Below are 23527 nucleotides of genomic sequence, written 5' to 3'. Positions count from 1 at the left end.
GATCCCAATAGCTCCCAGCCACCATTGTGGCGGGGGAAACCATTTAGCCGCAGCAGCAAAAGTCACAGACAGGTCACAGCTTCCGTGAATTTTTGTTTATTGTCCGTGACTTTTACTAAAAATAACCACAACAAAATCTTAGCCTTAACCAGGATTCATTCCCTGAGCAGTGCCCATTCCTGTGCATTTAATGAGGCTGGAAAAAATAGTATGTGATCTCATAATTAAAGACTTCATCAGATGCAACTGCGCAAGGGGGACAAGATGGGTGAGATAATAGCTTTTGTTGGACCAACTTGTCTCTGTCACCAACAGAAGTCGGTCCAATGAAAGATACTCCCTCACTCGCCTAGTCTCTCTCATATCCTGGGACTGACATTGCTACAACTACACTGCAATGCACCAGGGGATCAAACTAAGGTTGCATAGTCAACCTTAGTACTTTCATTTCCTAATTTTTGATTTTGCAACCTTAACATACTTTTTGGATGTGATTTATCTATAGACCAGTTCTGAGATACTGCTTAGCACATTTTACATTAGGCAGCATCTTTACACCTTTCTTTACATCTTTCCAAATTAGCATGAGGAGGAGACCAGAAAGGCCAGTGGGTTTATTCTCTTAAATCACCAAGCAGGGAGTTCAGGAATTGGAACTTTTGTTCTTGGCAGTAGAAAAGCTCTTCACCTCAAAGTTCTAGGCACACATTCTGATAAAGTCTATCATTTTTTATAATTAAAAAATTATTAATAAGGGCATGTGAAGACAGGTCTATAATTGATAAACTAGAACCTCTCACCACTGACCAATTTTTTTTGATCAGTCCTGAGAAATCTTGAAAGCCCAACAGTACCTGCAGCACTGAGTTGTTGGTCCTTTTAGATGGGTGAAAAGTAATATCCCTTCACAGATGAAAGATTGTATTTGTTACGTTCTTTGTGTGATGTTTTTGCAGTACCCTGTGGTACATTGAAAATGTTGGCACCTATAGCCTAAAAATAGCTTAATGGTGGAAAATTAAACTTTATTCTTAAGCAACTATTGCTAAATTGCAATGATGGCGCAATGTTGCTCTAAACCAAAGAGTAAATAACTTTGTTTGAAAAGGAAGTGTGTATTTGATATACTAATATAAGCCTTGTTAAAATGGCATAAGTTTGCATCAATTTTGAGTCCTGGGGAGCTCCACCAGTGGGAAATCGAAGTATAGACTGTCCCTTTTCAGAGGCATTTCTTCTTGCTTTTCTAGCAGGGGTTTCTCCCTTGCATGTCCAGTTCCTGCTGCCTGTGAACGTCTTGGAAAGTTTGCGCTTTTTCTCTTGACTGCATAGAATGCTGGCCTTGCATTTCAGGTGCGGTTTGTTTAACAGTGACGGATATTTACTGTGTTACTGAGAGGAGTATCTGTAAATTTCTTTTTCCAGTCTCAGGAGACCACCAACAGTAATGGTAGCTGCTTAATTCTTGATTCTCCTGAAAATGTCTAAATTCCCATTTAGAGGAAGAAAGCCCAGGGAAAGGTTTTATGTCTCATCTTCAGATATATCCTAAAGATAAAAGATTTACATTAAAATTCTTTCCATTAGTATGTGCTACTCAGAGATGATAAGCCAAAGTGCTTTCCTGACTAAAATAAAGAACACGCGAGTGGGTATTTTCCTAACTTTTCTAAGCTACTTTTTAATATTCTGATACCTCTGAATTTGACATTCAGAACCCGTTTTTGTTTATATGAAGATACAACAGGAGCATTCTAGAACCTGCGGATAGTGTTACTATAATAAACTTTCTCACTATATGCAGAGGCTTAAAACTCAACTACAAAATTCACTATTCAATGAAATGCTTCATAAGACTAAGCTTGAGCAATTTTTTTTATTTTCAGACTTAAAAAAACTAGACCACCCTTATGTAACATTGGTTGTGAAATATATTGCTTTTTAAAAAGTCAATAAAAAGGAAAAAACAATTAATGGGAGATATATATATATATAATATAATTTTGTCTGTCCTTGCTTCAGGGTACACTGCAGGACCGATCTGCATAGTTTTGCCTCTAGACTCTTCAAGCTGAAGGACTTTTTTTTTTTTTAATTTAATGGCTGTTTTAACTGGATAGTCAGGTGCCAAGGTGATGGGTGCCACTTATAAATCTTTAAATGGCTTTGATGCTTTAGAATTTGAATAGCATTTTATCTGACTATGTAGTATCAGTCTTTTGGTATTTTGAAAACAGAAATAAAATGTCCTTGGTATTAATATTTGAAAACATGGCCACTGGGTATTTAACCCATAACCTTCCTGGGAATTTCATAACTGTCCTTTATATACATGTATATCTTTGTACATGCTCCAAGAGAGGTACTGTTACAGAATATCTGCTCAAATTCACTTTCAGAAGAACTGTCTTAAAAGTTTACACAGATCTAGGTTGCACTGGTTGTGAAGGAGTTTTTCTGGTTGAAGTAAGCAATATGCATTTACCCAGGCTCTGTCTAGACTATGAAAATAGGAGACACATTTGCACATTCTGAATGCTGCTGAGCACTATTGAGTTGACCAAGATCAGTTAATATTTTTAAAGGAGTCTATCCTGGTCTAAGCTAGATGCTATGTGGAAATGAAAAATGTGCTAATTAAAATGTGTTGACTAACATGATTCTAAAACATTGCCTATTTTCCTGGTCTAGCTGTGCTCATAGCAGGATCTCTATCTGTTTGTTTTATTTAAATGGACGCTGCCAGTCAGGAGGGGCCCAGGAAAGTAAAATACCATGCAGCACGCCAGAACTAATTGTGTACGGTATACAGGTATATTGCTATGTAACTTTGTGAATGTTCTTGGTATTGATTGGATGTGATTTCAGAGAACCTTAAACAGTGACTTTAAAAACACAAGCAATTTGTCTAAAAAGGAAATGAAAGAGAAAATCATCCCCATGGGACTTCTGCAAGGGACTTGGCTTTCCATTAGAAAGAAGTTTGTTTGACAAATGTCCCTTTGATGCCCATAAATATCTGTGAAAAATTGCTTTCTTTTTTGTAGTACTAGTTTAAAACTAGAACACAGAAAATCATAAATGAAAATGCAAAAATGCTGAAGGTCTAACTACAAAATCCAGGAAATTCAGAGCAAAGGCTGGTATGCTGTAACTTATCCTAATGGACATCAAAATTGATACAGATTTAGAATATCTCTACAATATTTAGTCCTCTGAGACAGATGAGAGATACTGTTTCAGTCTTGATCCTGAATACGCTGATTGTTGTAAAGCTTCAAACCAAAACATTTCTAAGTCTTTTTTTTTTCCAGTGTGAATATTCATGGCTGTCTATGAAAGAAAAGTTTATAACGTTTTAGTGTATGTGTTAAATAGTCCATAGAACTAAAGGTGGTCAGTTGGGAATGAAAGGGAATTTGCTTTACAGCAAGCTGAAATTTACAGTATCTTAAGCATTCATTTTTCATAGATGGATACACAATTTCTGTAATGTTAAAGAATTAAAAAGGGAACAAAAACTTAATCTCAACAGCTATTGTAAATCAAAAATGGATAAGGTTGAGCTATAGTCTGTCATTAATTCACAAACAAAAAAATCTAATTTCTGGGTGAAATTACTAATTTCATTACATGCACTATGCTTTGTTGTTTTGGAAGGGGAAAACTGTGAAGCGATTGCTTGAGATGCACAACTTTTTGATGCACATGAGCCCGAAGTGGGTATTGAAACATAAGCATTAATTGCATGGATAAACTTGCTGAATGTATGTTTACATCCCCCAGGATGAAATACATACTGTCATTTTAAATGACTTGCCAAAGTACTTTTTTTCCAAAAGCAGCACATTAAATGTTGTTCGTTAAGTAGTTTTTGAAATGCAAAATGAAATGGTGCTACAGGGGTTTATTTAGATTAGCTTTTTAAATGCAACAGAGGTGAATAGTGAAATTCACAGAACTCTCTGACTTTGCGGAGAAGACAGAAGTAAATCTGTCAAAAGATACAGCTTTATATATTCATTTATCTGAATATTAGATGATGTGTATACTTTGATAGTTTAACTGTAAATCATGCCTGGCAACAGCCAGAGCACTAGGTTCTCTTATTGCCCCTCCACTGGCATTCTAACAGGGTGGCAGTGCAGATGCTTATACTGGGCAGTCAGCCAGAAGATTCCAGTCCTGTGACTTCACCACCACGTCCCTTTTTATTTAACACTCTGGACTTCTCTCCTGAGTGAGTCCTGAAGGATATGATTTTTTGCTCCCAACTTAAAAAAACAAAAACCTCCAGAGGGTATAGAAAGTGAGGTGGGGGAAAGGTACCAAGTTGGGTTTTACAGGAAACCTAAATTTAGATTTGGTTTAGCTGACATGAATTTGTCTGCAACTGCAAGCTGTCCCATTATTTGGCAGTCTTTGCTCAAGAAAGGGCCAGACCTCTCCAGGGCCTAGCTGTGTGGCAAGTCAACATCAAGATGCACTGGCAGAATATGAGAGGAAGCTTGCATAATATTTCTCAATGCTTTACTTGGTTACAGCCTCTGTATATGTCACTTGAGAACTAAAAATCAAAAATTCCTTTAAGGAGAAAAAGGAAAAAAATCAATATCCCTGCCCCCTTCCACTTTCATTAGCTGAGATCAGAGTAAGAAAAATCAAACATTTTTCTTGACCTTGTATTTGTCAGGCTTTTGACAGAGTTTATAAAGGTGGGGAAACAATTTCCATATTTTTCTGTGTTTGCCTTAGGGGAAAAGAGTACCAAAATGACTGCTCAAAACTCCTGGCTAAATGATGGAATTGCTTTTCTGGTATTTATTGCAACACACACAACACTCTGGAAAGCAAGAACATACATCAGTGTTGTTAGTTGCCTTAAGATAACTTTTTTTTTTTCTTCCATTAGATTAAATTGTCATTCTTGGATCTGCTTGTTGCTAGAAAGCCTAAATTTTATGGAATAGACTGAGCTTCCTTCTTTAAATGTAGATAAACCTTTCAGCTGCATGGTCAATGTTTAGCAAAGTTTGTAAGATCAATTGACGGTATGAATCTGTTTGATAAAAATTTTACTGAGTTTGTTACATAGAATATCAGGGTTGGAAGGGAACAGGAGGTCATCTAGTCTAACCCCCTGCTCAAAGCAGGACCAATCCCCAATTTTTGCCCCAGACCCCTAAATGGGCCCCCTCAGGGATTGAGCTCACAACTCTGGGTTTAGAAGGCCAATGCTCAAACCACTGAACTATCCCTCCAGCCCATGTTCACGGAATATACACAGACTTGTTTGTAATGAAATAAATTATGTATTTGATTTGTAAATGTATCTGTTTATGTATGCTTGTTTGTGTGCTTGTGTCTAATGTGATTCACTGCTTGATAAAAATTATTATAAATATTTTTACAGTGCATTGCTCACTTGCGAATTCCCACCTATGAATGTTCTTTAGGCAATGTTGTATGATCTTAACTGGTTGCTCAGTTTTTTTAATGTATTTTACATAGGGTTGACTTTTAATTAATTTGTTTGAAAATTCTTGGTTAATCATTTTAACTTGAGCACATGAAATTTGAAGGTTGTACTGAAGTTGTACCAGTAACTAATCGTGCCAATTATAAAGACGACTCATTGCCTAAAGAGTTTTAATTTTGCTTTTCTTTGTCAGTTTTCTCTGTTTTAATTCCTCATGTTAACCTTTCAGCTGTAATATAACTCATGCTATGTTGTAATGAAACAGCAGAAAAAATAGACTGCACAAAAGGTGTTGATGGCATTGACTAGAAGTCAGAGCTTTATAGACAAGAGGAAATATATTTTAATAAAGAGAGAATTGGGTATCGATTTTGTGCCTTTAATGTCAATAGGCTTTATAGCATTTCAAAAAGTTTTAAACAATCCATGTGATGGTTTCTCATAGCTTGTGGTGTTCAGAATCCTTGAGGCAACTTTGAATCTAGAATTGTCATTAGTTTTAGATACTGATACATTTTTCTTTTCAGGTGGGTGAGCAAACAAATGCAAAAAAGGCCCAGTAAAATCCTCTGTTAAGTCACACTGTAAAATATATGGATATAGTTCCATTTATTTGTCTCTTACACGTTCCTCTCAACTTCACCGGTAATTCTCAGTTAAACTTTCAACCTTTTATCTTCAATGTGCATACTTGGCTAAACCCTAACCATACAAGAAAGCCAGTCCTTGGAGATTCTTTCATTTCTGGCACATCTGATAGGCTGTATCTTTCACAACAGATAGTCGGTACAGTTCTCCTTCTACCCTCAGATACTATTAAACTCTGTCCTGCTGGTTTGGATGGGATCGCCGTTTTAAAACCCAGTTTAGGACTATAACAGAATTTAAAAGAGAACTGGATAAATTCATGGAGGTTAAGTCCATTAATGGCTATTAGCCAGGATGGGTAAGGAATGGTGTCGCTAGCCTCTGTTTGTCAGAGGGTGGAGATGGATGGCAGAAGAGAGATCACTGGATCATTACCTGTTAGGTTCACTGCCTCTGGGGCACCTGGCATTGGCCACTGTCAGTAGACAGGATACTGGGCTGGATGGACCTTGGGTCTGACCCAGTATGGCCATTCTTATGTTCTTATGTTAACAAAGTGTGGTCTACCCTTTGTTCTAGCACCAGTTGACTGCATTTCATTAAAATGGGTATTGAATTCTTACCCTGTCGATGTCTGCAGAACAACAGAGCTCAACTATTGGTGGGCACCTATGTTTGGCATTAGTCTCTTGAAAAATCCACTTGCTCAAACCTAGAAGGAAGTTTTCCCTAAGCACGGGTAATCAACTTCTGCAGGTTATAATCTTTCATTTAAAATAACTCGAAACTTTTAGCACCTCTGTGGAGAATATCTTCCAAATGTTTTGTGGAAGACAACAAAATATACATGATGAACAAAAATACAAATTAGAAATACCAGCAGTTTTTTTAATATGCTCACTCCTTCTCAAAAAACAGCAACAATGGAAGAGTCTGAACATCCCATCGTACAAAATTACATCTCTTTTTGGCAAATGGACTTTGTTCTTGCTTCTACTGAAATTGGTGTTAAAGCTCCCAATAACTTGAATGGGATCAGAATAGGCCTCATGGTGGTAGCATGCATTAGTTTCCCATGTTTATATCTAACCTCTGACAAATAATAGTAGATTAAGTAGGTTTTTAAAAATAGTTATGTTCTTTACTCAAAGCAAAACTCAAGTGAGAAAAGGATACAAAAATATTCTATCTATAAGATTTGTATTTCTGAGGAGATTTAACTCAAAAATAGATTTTATGGGGATGCTTTTAGCCCATTCACATAACTTTTAATTTATAAGGATCTTTCCCAGCCTTCAATATTAAATAAAAGCCAATTTTAAAAGCATCAATTCATAATACTCATAACAATTAAAATCTATCTCCAAATATACCCCACACAGTATGTAGTGTTTGTTAATCCTTTCTCTGTAAATACTTCACATTTATCTGGATGTCGGTAGCTGGTTTATAATGAGCTCTGCTAAAGATAAATGCAAAGACAGAGTCAATAAATAACATGAGTGGGATATACCATTGTGGGATACAACCATGACAATAATCCAAGAAAATGCTTGCAAAAAAATTTACTGGCTTTTAACTCAAGCTTCCTTTGCGTTCAGAGAGAACTAGAGGCTGTTTATTTGTCTTCAACATAATCAGCACTGTGTGGGTGGTTTTGGGTAGAGTTTGACATAAGTTTGTGTGTGTGTGTGTATATAAAAATATTTCTTTAATGAAAAGAAAACACAGCCTGATGTACTGTGATAATGTATTGCTAATATCTGTGCAAAGTGGAGGCATTGATAAATGCTTCTGCTGATTTGTGGAGGTTTACCTCACTTCACATTCTTAACAACTCCAAGTCTTCAAAATATGAGCTACTGTTACAGGTTATATTTGATCAGTAGAGCTGAGCTTAATTGGAAATTGTATATTTGCTGATCAATATGATGACTTTTTTCCTCTTATGGTTTCCAAGTCAGATATTTGTCAAAGTTTCATTTAAATTATTAGGCGAACTAATCTCCAATCTGCTGTCAAGTAGAATGGTGACTTCTTTCAAACATAACTGAACAAGAGACAGCTGTAGGTGGTGGGTCTGAACCTTCAACTCAATATCAACTCTTGCTGGAATTTATACCTAGGCTTCTTAGCAGTGTACAGTTTCAGCAAATAGCTAGTTGCTGAAAATCGTTCTTGATTTTTGCAAGTCTAACAGATCAGTTAGTTTTGCTGTTTTGTGAACTTATCTTGTTGGTTAACCAATTTTCTTTCCTTTATCTTGAATATGATGGGATCTTCGCTAGACAGAGGTAACAGATGGGGTCAGTTGTGTAGCTGGACTTTTGTGTGGCGGTGTTTGTTGTTTTTTGTTTCACAATACTGTTGCTAAATTAAGCTTGCATTGTTTCTGCTTCTGTGCTTGCATGATCAGATATGGATTAACCTCAACTGCACTTAAAGTTTTTATATTAATTTTCTTTCCCTCTGTATGTGCGTGTGTATTTTCTAAATGGTTCACCACTATGAAATTCAATATCCAGCCTCTAACACAATTCTATGGATCCTTTTCAGTCTTTAAAGCTTCATTGGATCAGACACCCAATGGCTTTCAGCTCAGAAGTGAGATCACTTGATAAAATACATGTAGTGTGCTTTTCTAATCAAAAAGTTTCCAGTTATCTTAAAAGTTGCATGCATTCATGGAGGAATTTTGACTCTAGTAGTTGTCTTTTACAAACAAATGCTTGGGTTATACTAACATTTTAGCCGGTAACTAAATTTTGGGGAAACTGTGATCACTTCAGATATTAAAACCAAACTGCTCTAAGCTATTGTTAAACTAGACAACTATAATAGAAATAAAACACTTTGGGGTAAAACTCATTATGGCTTCCATTTTATTTCTGCTGTAAAGAGCCTAGATTATACAGCACCATTATTTGCTAGAGGATTTAAACAACACTAAACAAAAAGACAGGTTTCAGAGTAACAGCCGTGTTAGTCTGTATTTGCAAAAAGAAAAGGAGTACTTGTGGCACCTTAGAGACTAACCAATTTGTTTGTTTGTTTGTTTTTTTCCACAGTATGCATCCGATGTAGTGTTTGTTAATCCTTTCTCTGTAAATACTTCACATTTATCTGGATGTCGGTAGCTGGTTTATAATGAGCTCTGCTAAAGATAAATGCAAAGACAGAGTCAATAAATAACATGAGTGGGATATACCATTGTGGGATACAACCATGACAATAATCCAAGAAAATTAGCTCACGAAAGCTTATGCTCAAATAAACTGGTTAGTCTCTAAGGTGCCACAAGTACTCCTTTTCTTTTTACTAAATAAAAAGCACATCATATGTTGTTTCTATCTCTCTACTAGGCTAAAGATGCTACGTATATTGGCCAGTTCCATTTTGTGCTTTATTTGAAACAAAAACCACTACATCTGATAGATTTGAAGTCTGGAAAAGGTCCATTGAATGGTAATCGGAGGGATATGTTCATAAAAAAAGCTTGTTGTTGGCAATGATATAAATGATATAGATCCTCTTTAAGTGTTTAATTGATTCTTTTATTTTCTTTCTTTGGGGGGTGTGGGTTGGATCTATAAAATAGAAGTTATCCCAAGAACGAGAGAAGTTTGCTGATGAAGACAGTATATTTTATACACTTGGAGAATGTGGACTCATCTCTTTTTCTGACTACATCTTCCTCACTACAGTTCTCTCCAGTAAGTACAGTCTATTTTTCTGTAATCTGTTATCACAGAATTATTTTTTTTTTTAAATGCTTACCACTGATGCAATTCTTCTGTTATGGCATGTACATTGGATAGTTTTTCCTAAAAGGGATTCTGTTGACTACTTGAATGAATAATTGGTCATGAATTCAACTTTTTCAGAGTTAGCCCAAGATTTTGCAGAATGTCCACTAGCAAATTGTGACTTCTTCATATTTATTCATTATTTTAAATTTTTGGGCATAACTTTATGAATATTGATTATTTTTGGCTTGCTGTTCAAAATTAAAAATTCTAGCAGAGTTCCTTATTTGTGATTGACCATATTAGTCTAGATCAACATAACTCTTGTATTTTCAGGTTTATGTGCAAATGGGTGCACAACACAACTTTGCAGTTCATTTTTTGTAATTATTAGAATGTGCAAGCTTAAAATTCACTTTCCTGGTGCATTTGTTCTAGTAAACGCAGTCATGTGAATGCTAGTAGATAGAGAACCCAGAAGGCGTGTAAACGCAGCTGAAATGAGTTGTCCACAGATTTAAACAAATATTGCAGTAACCATTTTTTTATATTATTCACCCTGCTCCAAACTCAGTCTATGACATCTTGTAATCTGCTTAAAGAATGTCCTCTGGGTTCTAAATAACAAAAGCTAAAATAAAAGCCTGTCTGTTATTTCTGTTGGCAAGAAATATACAAATAATAGCCACTGTTAATACAGGATAATATTTCTGTCCTCTTAAAGCTGTGGAGCAAAAAATAATGGACCTTGTTTCCAGAGCTGTACTGATCTGTTTTGGTGATGTTGGTGCATAAAAGGGGGAAGTAAAGAGAAATTCTGTGTTAATTTTCAGTTCTGTTAGAAAAACCCAAGGAAGAAAATTATTATTTGCCTAATGAAATGAGACAGAATTTATTTTCAGACTTCCAAGAGAGGTGATTTATAAACACTACAGAATAAAACTGTGCCTCTTTAATTCTTGTATTTGCCTAATATGTGATGAGCTGAGAACAAAAAATAGTTGTTTAGTTCAAACTTTATTCTAAACACACTTTTAAAAACTGTTTCGTTCCAATCATTCAATGAACATTGTCATGGAGGTGGGGGGAAGACTATACAAATGTGTGTAATGCGTAGAGCCTTTGGAACAGTACAGCATAACTTTTACATTACATTCTGAAACATTGCTCTTACAAAGTGAAAATGGTGGCTATTAAATTAGTAAATTAAATATTCTCTTTCCAGAGTATAAGTTCTACAGGTAATTCAAGATCTATTTTGTTGCCAAACTGACTTAAGAAACTGTTTGACCATAGTGCCTATAAAGATGACCATCAGTAAATAACATTAGCATGAGCCAAGGACTGGTCTGTGCAGTTTTCATGTACTTGTCTTTGACTGAAGTTCAGTCCTGACTTTATCATTCTTGCCATTCCTGTTGTGGATGAACAGAAGACTAGGATGAGGTCACCAAAATTCTATTGACTTCATACTTCAGCAAGGATTTCAACTCTAGTCTTCACAGGTGAAAAGCTGATACAATTAACACATTACATCTTGGAATACAAGTCTGGTGTCATTCAAAAAAATTCTGGGAGGGGCAAATTTGTGTCCAACGTATAGAATGTTATATGGGATTATATTGTATCCTGCAAAATCTGGGGGAGCAAAAAGTTGAAGACATAGTGGAGCAATTCTATGATCTATGGACTAGTTGAGGCACAGCGGCAGGGCAAACCAAGGTTGGGGGAGAGCTGCCCCCCTTGCTTCATAGCACATGATGCTCCCAAATAGAGTATGTACAAACAGGTGGAAGTTCCTTGGATCATGTATGCTCCATGCGTCCTTTCTAAACTATGTGATTTGTGGACGATCAGACATTTGGGAGGTCTCATGAGAGTTCCCTGTGACTGCTTCAATGAAAGTAGCTTAGGAAAAAGGCAGTGGCATAGCAAACTCTTCTAGTTTTAAGTTTCTTTCTCTTTGTGATAAATCCTGCAAATGAACATGCCTACCAATCTTTGGGATGGTAGAAGGAGGTACAATGACAACCAGTGGGTCTGATGATGAATATTTTGAGGGAAGGGAAAGGATTTCCTCTCTCCCTTATTATTGGTCTTTTAGGTATATTCACAGGCTCTTTTATGAGTCACTTTGTAATGGGCAGCAGAGTTTGTAGAAAAGAAGAAAACGGAAGCTTTGCAAAAATGTGTTCTGGGAGGCTTATGGTAACGCAAGGTATGGTTTTTGCCTACATTGAGGTAAGCTTAAAAAAAAAAAAAAGTATCCTGAGGAACCACAAGCTGCCAAGATTTTTAGCACTTAGTTTCTTTGAAAGAGATCATAGAATTTTTTTTTTTAAACAAACCAGGAACCCTGTGGCAAGTTAGAAAACTTAGTGTTATGTCAGTTTCTGTATCCTTTATGTTTAGGCTCCTCTCAAATTTGCAGCCATGAAAAATGTGTCATGGACTGTGAAATCTGGTCTTTTGTGTGCTTTTACCCTATACTATACAGATTTCACAGGGAAGACCAGCATTTCTTAAACTGGTGTCCTGACCCAAAAGGGAGTTGCGGGGGGTCACAGTGTTGTTTTAGGGGGGCTCACAGTATTGCCATCCTTACTTCAATGCTGCCTTCAGAGCTGGGTGACCAGAGAGTGGCAGCTATTCGCAGGGTGCCGAGCTCTGAAGACGACGCCCCTCCAGCAGCAGTGTAGAAGTAAGGGTGGCAATACCATATCATGCCACCCTTACTTTGGTGCCGCTGCTGGCGTTGGCTCTGCCTTCAGAGCTGGGCTCCCAGCCAGCAGCTGCTGCTCTCCAGCTGCCCTGCTCTGAAGGCAGCACAGTACAGAAGTAAGGGTAGCAGTAAAGCAACCCTCCCTATAATAATCTTGCAATCCCCCAACTCCTTGTTGGGTCAGGACCCCAACAATTACAACACCCTAAAGTTTCAGATTTAAATAGCTGAAATCATGAAATTTACAATTTTTAACATCCTATGACCATAAAATTGACCAAAATGGACTGTGAATTTGGCATGGCCCTATTTGTGTCTTGATAATTTGCATTGTATCTCAGTAACCTAACTAGGTCTTGACATGCTCTCTAATCAAGCAAACAAAATAGAACAAAAATATGGAATATAATTTTAAATTCTTAGTCTCATAAAAGTCTCATTTACAGTAAGTCACAACATGATTTAGAGTTCAATTTTTCTTATGCTGGAAATTCTTTTGAAGTTACAATTAAGTAAAGTAGAAAGACTACTAAATACTAAACTTTGCCATTGCTGCTTTCTGCAATGGATTTTTACTAATATAACCAGCGGAATAAAACCATGAAATCCAGTCTAAATAGTATCGGGGGAGCCCGTCACTGCTGTACTTAAAACTGTTATTGGGGTTAGCTCATCTAGGTTCTATCACTTCGTTCAACTCATCCCTGACCATTAGTGAGAATCTTCAAAAACTAATTGAAGTGGAAGAAAATTAAGGTACTTTGTACTATTATCTGCCTCTTCAGACTAGCAGCTTGACCCCTCTGGCATCCAAACATCACCCTGTCCCCATCCTAACCACTCAAACTCTACTTGCTATGATTTTTTTCATTTTGATCTAATGGGTATCTTTCACAATTCCTGAATTCCATTTATGAAGAGTATGGCTAATAGGCCACAGTAAGTGGATTCAAGTATTCTTTCTGTATTGCTGCAGTGCACGTCAGTTGGCTTCAGTTAAAGTGCAATTAATTTGCATGTTACCAGCGGAGATAGCTGTTTGCATATTGCATAGAAGATGAAGTCTGTCACCATATTTTATTTACAAGTCATTTCTTGCTCTAGCACTGTCTTTTCTCATAATTTGCTCTGTGCTTCTGTGAAAATATATTTTTCAAAGGTAATAAAGTAACATTTAAATGTATCAGAAATTCAGTCTCGTATTCAAAGGCAATAACAGCAAAATGGCTTTGAGGACACTGCACCATTTTTGTTGCTTCAGCTGCTCCCTGAAGCAGAGGAATTTGAATCTTATCAGCAAAACTTGAATTTCAGTGCAGAGGTACAAGGACAAGTAGAATTAGATGTGCTTTAACTTCACTCCTTTAAAATGTCAGGTAAAAGTGGGGAAGCTGAAAGTTCACTTCCACCACTGAGAGAAATTTTGCTTTTTGACAGCTGATATTTTGGAACAGTTTGTGGGGGGGGAAGCAATATTAAAACCAACCAACCAACAGAAAACTAATTGTCATTTGAGAGCAAAATAAAATGTGGCAAGTTGACAGCACATGCTAATGTAAAGCCATTAAACAGGTTTGGACACTTGAAAGAAAAAGATAGTGTTTCCCTAAGTAATTTTTTAATGAGTTTACTGCTCATGAAAGGAAGGATTAATAGCATTGGTTAGCAGCAGGTGCTGGACAAGCTTCCACCCTCCTTACCATTGCCAGTGTACTTCGTCTGACTTGCATCACCTTGTTCCAGTTCTAGATCTCTCCTTTCTAGAGCAAAGAATGCCAAGCTGTGTTGTGTTTCTCATGATGCGAGTAAAACGAGACTAATAAAGTGAGAGAACCTCATTTATCTTCTTTTATGATCATCACTCGAATTTCAATCACTTTGATAAAAGTCTTGCAATGGCCATGGTGCCTCTTGGACTCGCCTAGCCTAGTGTTCATTGCGTTTTCCAGTTTAGAAAATACGTCATTAACTATTCAGTTCTGGAATTCGATTTTAAGTGCAATTTTAGCACTGTACACTTATTTAGAACTCAAATTCAGAAAGAGTTGTTCTGTGAGTAGACTTGATTACACCAGTCACTTATTCTGATCACTGATAGCAATGAGCGTGCCGGTGATAACAATGAGCGTGCTGATGAACGCTCTCTGACACTAAAACCTGAAATGTCCTTCCCTGCCATTAATTTAACAACAAATCTGTTATTCTGGCACTGCTGCTTTGGGACCTTTAAAGCAACACCATTTGTAAAAATGCAATAAAAAATACTGAGCACCCTCTCATATTAACCATGAATAAGGATAAGATTATGTCACAGCGGTCACGAAAGTCACGGATTCCATGACTTCCAGAGACCTCCATGACATTTTCCACTTCCACCCCTGGGTGGTGGGGCTGGAGCTATCAGGCAGCAGGGGACCTGGAGTTGCAAGCCGCCGTAGGCGACAGGGTACCCTGCAGCTCTCAGCTACCGCAGGCAGCAGGGGGCCCCGTAGCTCTCAACTGCCGTGGACAGTAGGAAACCCCTGCGGCTCTCAGTTGCTGCGGGCGGCAGAAATCCCCCACAGTTCTCAGCCACATCAGGTGGTGGGGGGACCCACAGCTCCCAGTCACCACTGGTGGCAGGGCTCCCTGCAGCTCCCAGCCACTGCGGGTAGCGGGAGGACCTGGAGCGCCAAGCCAGGGCAGGGGGACTCCAGAGCTGTCAGCAGCAGCAGGTGCTCTAACCCCCCCCCACCCCCCGCTTCAGGCTCTCATCCCTCTCTCAGCCCCATTTTTGTCAGTTGTTAAGTCAGGGCCAGGTCACTGGCTTTTATTAATTTTTGTTTATTGCCCATGACCTGTCCCTGACTTTTACTAAAAATAGCCGTGACAAAATCGTAACCATGAACATTCTTTTTATTACAAGGCTCTTGGACAAAATAACCCACCAGCTAATTAAACAACATGTGCACAAACCTCTTAAGACACACAAATCTAATCCTGTTCTTAAAAATGGTAAATTTTATTAATAATAAAAAAGAAAGAATACATCTGGGAACTCAGGCTATTGTTAGATTTTAAAAGAGCAGCCACAAGGATTAAGCCCCAAGAATACCTTTCTTCCAAGAATACAAGCAAAACAAAAGCATGTGGGGTTAGCACAGAGGAATCCACAAGCCATAACGAAATAAAAGGGATAAACCTAGTCACGTCTTCCTAGACATTTCCTGATCTACTTAAATATCTGGGGTTTTAAACGAGTAGTTTCTAGGTATGATACCAATGATTTGTTTCGTACCTGGCCCAAGCTTCTTACAGCATAACTGTCCGCCTCTCCCCAAGAGAACAACAACAGACAGACAAAAGGGGAGTCTTTGTTTCAATTTGAAAAAGTTCTAGCTTTCCTATTGGCTCTTTCGGCCAGGTGCCCACTCACTTCCTTTTACCTGTGCATAGCAGTGAGACTTTCTAACCTTTTACAGGTAGAACTATTCGAGAACAGCTACTAAGAAGGATTTTATAGCTACTGACTGGCTGGGTGCCCATAAAAGGGAGCTACCTCCACCCCTTCATTTATCACACCTATGTTGATCCTCTGATTTTGAATGGCAGCTTACACCAACCATTTGCCACAACTTCCTGCCATGTCTGCACAGAGACATACCCATGAACCAGGCATGATTGTACTTCAGTTTGCATGGTGCAGTTCATGTTATTTGTTATAATACTAATAATGTTGTTGCTTTATTATGTGTAGTATTTTTGCTCCCAGAAAAGCTGTTCTAATGATAAATTGATACCTGTTAAGCACTCTGGGGATATTTATTGTATTGGTTAGATCAGATGATTAACTGAACATTCCTTGCCCTCTAATTTTGCATCGAGGGCATGTGTGTACGAATGACAACGGAGAGGGGGTGTTCAGCAGTTGGAATGTTGCAATTTATTGTTTGAATGCAGGAAAAGAAAATTTCTGAATTATTTGAAGTGCTATGTATTAAAATTGTACATTTGCCTTAAATGGCAGGGTATTGAAAAGGAGCGGCTCTGTTTTGTTTTCCGGTTCTCTCACTCTACGCATGAGTAGGAGACATTTCTATGATTTATAGAAGTACTCTTTTCCGCACCTAGAAAGAGGGCTGGTACTGTTGAGTTTTTTAAAATTTTTATTTTAAAAATAAAGTAGAATATTGCAATTGCAATTTCTGATTATTGAAGACTAAAATCAGTTTTAAATTAGAATATGTTGGGTTTTTTCTAAAGTTATGTAAAAGTTGACAATTCTGCCATGGACCTAAAATATTACAATGCCTTTCTATTTGAATTAGCTGACATGGATAATCTTTAATGTTCTTTTATTCAGGGTCTATCATTTTGTAATCAGTAATATGCTGGCCACAGAGAGGCAGTTCTGGGCAGTGGGAACTCAACAGCTTCTTTGCTTCTCACTAAAGACAGGGATCAGTGGGTTTAATCAGTTCTTGGTGATAAAAAATCCCCCATGGCTATTTGAATATGTTTCACTTGTTAGGCAGCTGATAATATTCCAGATAAATATCCAAGCAATGTAATTGTCACTTAAGTCACATAGAATTGTTTTTTTCCTGGTTGGATGACCTAACACTTAAAAACAAGAGTAAGGACTAACTCATTGTGATTTGGATTGCCCTGTGGTTCTGGGGACACTTCAGGGAAGAGGTAGCAGAAGATAAGCAGGCCTCGGGAATGTTGGGAAATTTTTCATACATTTCTTCCCGTCTGTCCCACAAGGAAAAGCATTATATTTGGCTACATATATGGATTCCCGATCTAAGAATGCCAGTGTTTATTTCTGACTGAGAGAGGACACAAAACACTGGAAGCAAGAACTGTGGAAAATTTTTTGCAGCAGTCCCCTACAAAAAATTCTTGTAGAATTTAAAAATAGGATTTCATAAAATCGAATAGTGATATCCCTTTTGTAGGTTTTTAAAATGATCCTTTAGAAGGGTTATAATTAAGGATCTGGTTCTGTCACAGCGGTCCTGGATTCTCTGACATTCTGGGACCTCTTGACTTCTTCCGGGGCAGGGCTGGAGCTGCTGGCAACTCCAAGACTGCCAGAGCAATGGTCCCAGGGCTGAAGCAGTTGATGGGGGTTGGTCAGCACCTCTGGGGCTTGAGCAGCGGCGGGGCTGGAGTCACGGCCGGCAGTCAGCCTTGAGACTGTGGGAGCAGTGACCCACGGGCTGCGGGAGCAGCTGGCTGGCAGTCAGCCCCGGAGCTGCCGGAGTAGCAATGGGACTGTAACAGCTGCCAGAGGTCAGCCACTGGCAGTGCTCTGTTGGTTAATCCCTCCCACCCCCCAGCGTATTTTTACTAAAAGTCAGGGACAGGTCACAGGCTTCCGTGAATTTTTGTTTATTGGCCATGACCTATCTCTAACTTTTAGTAAAAATACCCATGACAGAATCTTAACTTTAGTTATAATCCTCTCGATTAAATTCAAGAGAATAGTTGAAAATGCTGAGAAAAGATACAATTTTTATTGAATTCAATAGGATTCTTTTTCTGAAGAGGGTTTTTGTTTTTTCCAGTTTTTTCCCCTCCCATTCACACAAAGTAATTGCACTTTTATGTGTATGTGCACTGCCTTGTGATGCCATTTTTGTATATCCAAGCAGTAGTAGTTGCTGCTCTCTGAGATAGGCCAGCAGTGATCTGTGCATGATGCCTTTCCAGAGGATGCCCGATAGAATCCATCCTTGGGTATACTTTCTCCTACAGCCTCCCTGGTCATGCTTCTGGAACACAGATCAGTTACCATGTATTTTCCTGACCATAGACTGCTACAAGCTGCAGGCACTGCTGCCAGTTCTCCTGTTTGGGACTGTGTGATGTCTTCCTTTTCTTCCAGTCTCTCGGAGATTTCAAGATGCCTTGTGAATGATCCTGGCGGGAACCTTCACCCAGATTTATTCAAGACTTAGTTTCCACAAACATGCATGTGAACAAAACCCCATGTCACGCTGTGTGGAGTGGTTCACAACCATGAGTTCCGGCTTCAGGGAAGACAGTTTGGAGTGTGTGCCCTGCTTTTTTAGAGTCAATATATTCTATAATTAGATTTCACCAACCCAGTAACAAATGTGACCTCCTGAAGCACTAAACAAGTGTTACCATGGAGTCACAGACAGTCCGCTTGGGCACTTCGGTCTGTCTGGCTACTCAGGCAATGATAAATGGTCACTTACACCAAAAATCACAAAATATTCAGGTTGCTTCCAGTCCCAAGAGATCAGTCACTTACCCCAGATCAGTTTGTATCTTAGATCTCACACCAAAGACACTGCTGGTAGCCAATCCTATAGTAAACTAACTAAGGAATAATTAACTAGGAAAAAGAAATGAGAGAGTTATTTACAGGTTAAAGCAGGCAACATATATGCACAAATGAGTTAGCCTTTGTTTCTAAAAGGTGACAGAGATATAATAATCAGTCCACTGAATGTCTTTTAGGGTTAACCCAAGTTGACCCTGAGGAATCTCTGTTTTTGTTTCTTAGCTCAAGCTCTTGAGAGAATCCAAACAGCAAAGAGAGAATTATTTTTTCTTGTGATCATCTTTATATGCTCTTCCCCTAGAGTTCAAATCGATGTGACAACGGCTCCTGCACGTAACTTCTTCATGGGTGGATGGGGCAATCAACAAAGTTTTTAGCCTTGATAGTCCTTCATGATGGATGAGGAACCAAATTTCTTGCCTAGATTCAGAAGTTCAGAGCAGGCATTTTTACAATTGTAAAGCAACTTACATATTCCCTTATAGCATGGGACATCAACATTACAAATACAATTGATGCACGCACCAACTTACATGCATTTTATAGAGTCTAAACACTAAATGCATCTTTACAAGACTAACACCTATCTTAAATAATATTAACATATAGGTGAGTTGGTCTGGTTTCCAGCTCTGAATATATCGGTGCTTAGCTGACACCTACAGCTTTGGCAACAGTTGGCACCTGGTTTACCAGCATATCACCTCACTGGCAGGAGTGCTCATTGAAAATGAATACATATTGTGCAGTGTTAACACAGCTCTGTCTTGAACATGTGTAGCTTATCCTATTCAAACCAGTGAATTTCCTTGCTTTAAGCTGTAGAATCCTGCTATTAAGGCCTGGCTCATATTTTTATTACTAGAGAAGAATCTTAACTGTTCTGTGCTTCTCTTCTTGAATTAATCCTTCCTGAAGACAACTTTCTACTAAATGTTCTAATGTTATGATAATCTATTTCATGCACTCTTGAGAAGTCTGATTCCTCATTAGTGTTTTGATCAGAGTTTAGCTTTGCAGTCATTTCTTTTGTAATTGCTTATTAAATTACATTCTTCACTCCAGTACTATATAGCACCTATTTCCCTTGTTTTCCCCCCCCAGACAGTAAATGCATCAAGAATACATTTCGGCCTTATTAGAAGTAGGCTTGACAGAATTTGATTTTTATTTTGTTATAGTTTTGGCAGATAATATTGATTTATTTTTAAGCTTTTTTCTATTTTCATTTAAATGTTCACAGTTGCAGGAAATTGTTGGACAGGGTAGACAATAATTTAGTGACAGCAGACATTGAGACTAAAAAAGTTAAAGCTTTATAACCATGAAAACACATTGTCAACACCACATGTCAAAATATATGAAGTATATGCCCTTAAATCAAACTCTACTCAGTTCTCCAGCAGCTTTCTTTTTTTTTTTTTATGTTGCCTATTTGTAAATTTTGATGATGGAAATATTTTTCGTCAGTTTATGTGAGTACAGTGAAATAAAAATCTAATCCTTCCAGAGATAATTGTCAGGTTTTTTTGTTATTCCATTTTCAGACATAACATGCTGTCCCTTGGCTCCCAATTATATAAAGGTCTATAATCTGTTTCTTCCCTGATATCATTGAAACTGTTTAATCATCTAGATGCCATTGCTCATCCTCCAAGGGCTGTCTTATGAGGGTGAACTTTTATGTGGCCCTGATTTGTTCCTGGAGATAATGTCCTCGCTCAAACACCCTCACGCAAAAAAGACTGGAAGTTTGGCCAAGAAGCCAGCATGCTGAGTCATAGGGAAAAATTAGCATGCTGATTCTCAGGCTTTTTAAAAAATATAAAACTTTATTAATCATTGTTGGGGGTGGGTGGGGAGAAAGGTAAGATGTTTTTTAATGTTTTTGAACCCAAAGATAGCAAAAAGAAAAAGTGTGCTATAGGGTTTAGATTTAAAACGGCTCTTTTTTGGTTGTGACATTCTTTGTGTTGAAGGATCTTGTATTTTGGAGACTGATTATAAACCTCAAATATTTCATAAACTTATTGTGCCCTTTTAACTTGCATTTTTTCACTTTGGGGCAGAGGGATGGAGGTGGGGAGTAGCTATTCAAATATTAAGCTACAAATTTAGTCTTTTTTTCTGGAAATAATTTCTAATAAAACACTCTCTAGTTCCTTACTAGAGTCACTTGTAGAGTTATTAAACTGCAAAACTGATATTGAAGCCTTGAGCGGCTTGTAAACCACACTGAAAGTCATACAGAAAAATGGGATGCTTCAGGGCTGTCAAAGGAGTAGCAAGTAGTAAAGCTTTTCCCCTCTTAACTGGTGAAGTTACATAAATGTGAAACATCACAGAAAAGAAAACTACTTGAAGATCATACTCTTCCCTACAGGTCTGAAAGGGACATGATTCAGACTGCTCAGTCAACAATTTGGCATATCAGGCATTTATTGCATTACAGGCATATAACACTTTTGTTATGTAGTGTTTATTTGTTCCATGCGTGTGAATAGCCAACATATTGGAATTGACAGGAATTCCCCATTCAAAAGCACTTGAGACAAGTTTGCAAGCTTCAGTAAATAATGCTTGCTTCACAACTATAGAAAAGACACCAGGTACAACACAGGAAAAGTGTTAAATGAATGCCCTGCTTAAATATAGCTTCTACCAGTTTGCGTTTAAATTAAAATAAAAAAGCCAAAGAACCTTTTTAAAATCCCCCTCTTTCCATTGGTTTTCACTCATTTCTGATTTAGCTTTTTATGTAGTGGTGTCTGGTAATGGAGGGTACTCAGTTACTTTTTTAACTGTCTACTACTGTATTATTTTAATTCCACCTCTTGTATAGTTGTTGATCATTTAAATTGAGTATATTAGGTCTGTCGATTAATCGCAGTTAACTCACAATTAACTCAAAAATTAATTGCAGTTTGAATCGCACTGTTAAACAATAGACTACCAATTGAAATGTATTAAATATTTTGATGTTTTTCTATATTTTCACATACATTGTTTTCTGTGTTGTAACTGAAATCAGTGTATATTATTTTTATTACAGATATTTGCACTGTAAAAATGATAAACAAAAAATAGCATTTTTCAATTCATCTCATACAAGTACTGTAGTGCAATCTCTTTGTTGTGAAAGTGCAATTTGCAAATGTGGATTTTTTTTGTTACATAACTGCACTCAAACAAAAGAAAGTAAAACTTCAGAGCCTACAAGACCACTCAGTCCTACTTCTTGTTCAGCCAATCGCTAAGACAAACAAGTTTGTTTACATTTACAGGCGATAATGCTGCCCTCTTCTTATTTGCCATGTCACCAGAAACTGAGAACAGGCATTTGTATGGCACTTTGGTAGCCAACCTTGCAAGGTATTTATGTGCCAGATATGCTAAACATTCTTATGCCCTTTCATGCTTCGGCCACCATTCCAGAGGATATGCTTCCATGCTGATGATGCTAGTTAAAAAAATGTGTTAATTAAATTTGTGACTGAACTCCTTGGAGAGAATTGTATGTCCCCAGCTTTGTTTTACCCACATTCTGCCATCTGTGTCATGTTATAGCAGTCTTGGATGATGACCAAGCATATATTCATTTTATGAACACTTTCACTGAAGATTTGACAAAACGCAAAGAAGGTACCAATGTGAGATTTCTAAAGATAGCTTTGACCCAAGGTTTAAGAATCTGAAGTGTCTTCCAAAATCTGAGAGGGACGAGGCGTGGAGCATGCTTTCAGAAGTCTTAAAAGAGCAACATTCCAGTGTGGAAACTACAGTACCCGAACCACCAAAAAAAGAAAATCAACCTTTTGCTGGTGGCATCTGACTCAGATAATGAAAATGAACATGCATTGGTCCATATTGCTTTGGATCATTATAGAGCAGAACCCGTCATCAGCATGGATGCATTTCCTCTGGAATGGTGGTTGAAACATGAAAGGAGATATGAATCTTTAGCGCATCTGACATGTAAATATTTTATGATGCTGGCTACAACAATGCCATGTGAATGCCTTTTCTCACTTTCAGGTGACACTGTAAACAAGAAGAGGGAAGCATTATTTCCTGCAAATGTAAACAAACTTGTCTGTCTGAGTGACTGGCTGAACAAGAAGTAGGACTGCATGGACTTGTCGGCTCTAAAGTTTTACATTATTTTTGAATGCAGGTTTTTTTGTACATAATTCTATATTTGTAAGTTCAACTTTCATGATAAAGAGATTGCACTACAGTTCTTGTATTAGGTGAATTGAAAAATACTATTTCTTTTGTTTATCATTTTTATAGTGCAACTATTTGTAATAAAAAATATCAAGTGAATACTGTACACTTTATATTCTGTGTTGTAATTGAAATCAATATATTTGAAAATGTAGGAAAAACATCCAAAAATATTTTAATAAATTTCAGTTGGTATTCTATTATTGTTTAAAAGTGTGATTAATTTTTTTGAGTTAACTGTGATTAATCAACAGCCCTAATTAGCAAAATTTTCAGTCATATTGGATTTAGGAACACTTACAATAAAGAAAATAGTGTAATCCAAATAAGTACAAAAATTGCACCAAGTCTCAGCCACAGAGCTTGCAGGATTTAATTATGTCTGGAAACTGAAGTATGCACATTATTTGGTGGTCTGCCCACATTAGGGCTGAGGCTCATTAGTGGGATTTTATGGGATACTT

General features: G+C 37.5%; 1 protein-coding gene across 5 annotated transcripts in view; it reads left to right on the top strand.

The window, feature by feature from the left end:
• MICU1 (mitochondrial calcium uptake 1) overlaps positions 1-23527 on the top strand; it is a 208726-nt gene that overhangs the window by 88643 nt on the left and 96556 nt on the right. For 2 of the 5 annotated variants that reach the window (XM_075130908.1, XM_075130909.1), the window contains exons 6-8: positions 2747-2812; positions 8356-8373; positions 9666-9780. The exons of 1 other annotated variant lie outside the window; for it this stretch is intronic. In XM_075130908.1, coding sequence (XP_074987009.1) covers positions 2747-2812; positions 8356-8373; positions 9666-9780 — 199 coding nt within the window. The remainder of the gene's footprint in view (positions 1-2746; positions 2813-8355; positions 8374-9665; positions 9781-23527) is intronic. 2 more of the 5 variants (XM_048856880.2, XM_048856881.2) reach the window with 2 other exon arrangements.

This window comes from Caretta caretta, chromosome 7 (assembly GCF_965140235.1).
Source record: "Caretta caretta isolate rCarCar2 chromosome 7, rCarCar1.hap1, whole genome shotgun sequence".
Lineage (NCBI taxonomy): Eukaryota > Metazoa > Chordata > Testudines > Cheloniidae > Caretta > Caretta caretta.
Note: the sequence above shows the minus strand (reverse complement) of the source record. Positions and strands in the feature narration are given on the sequence as shown.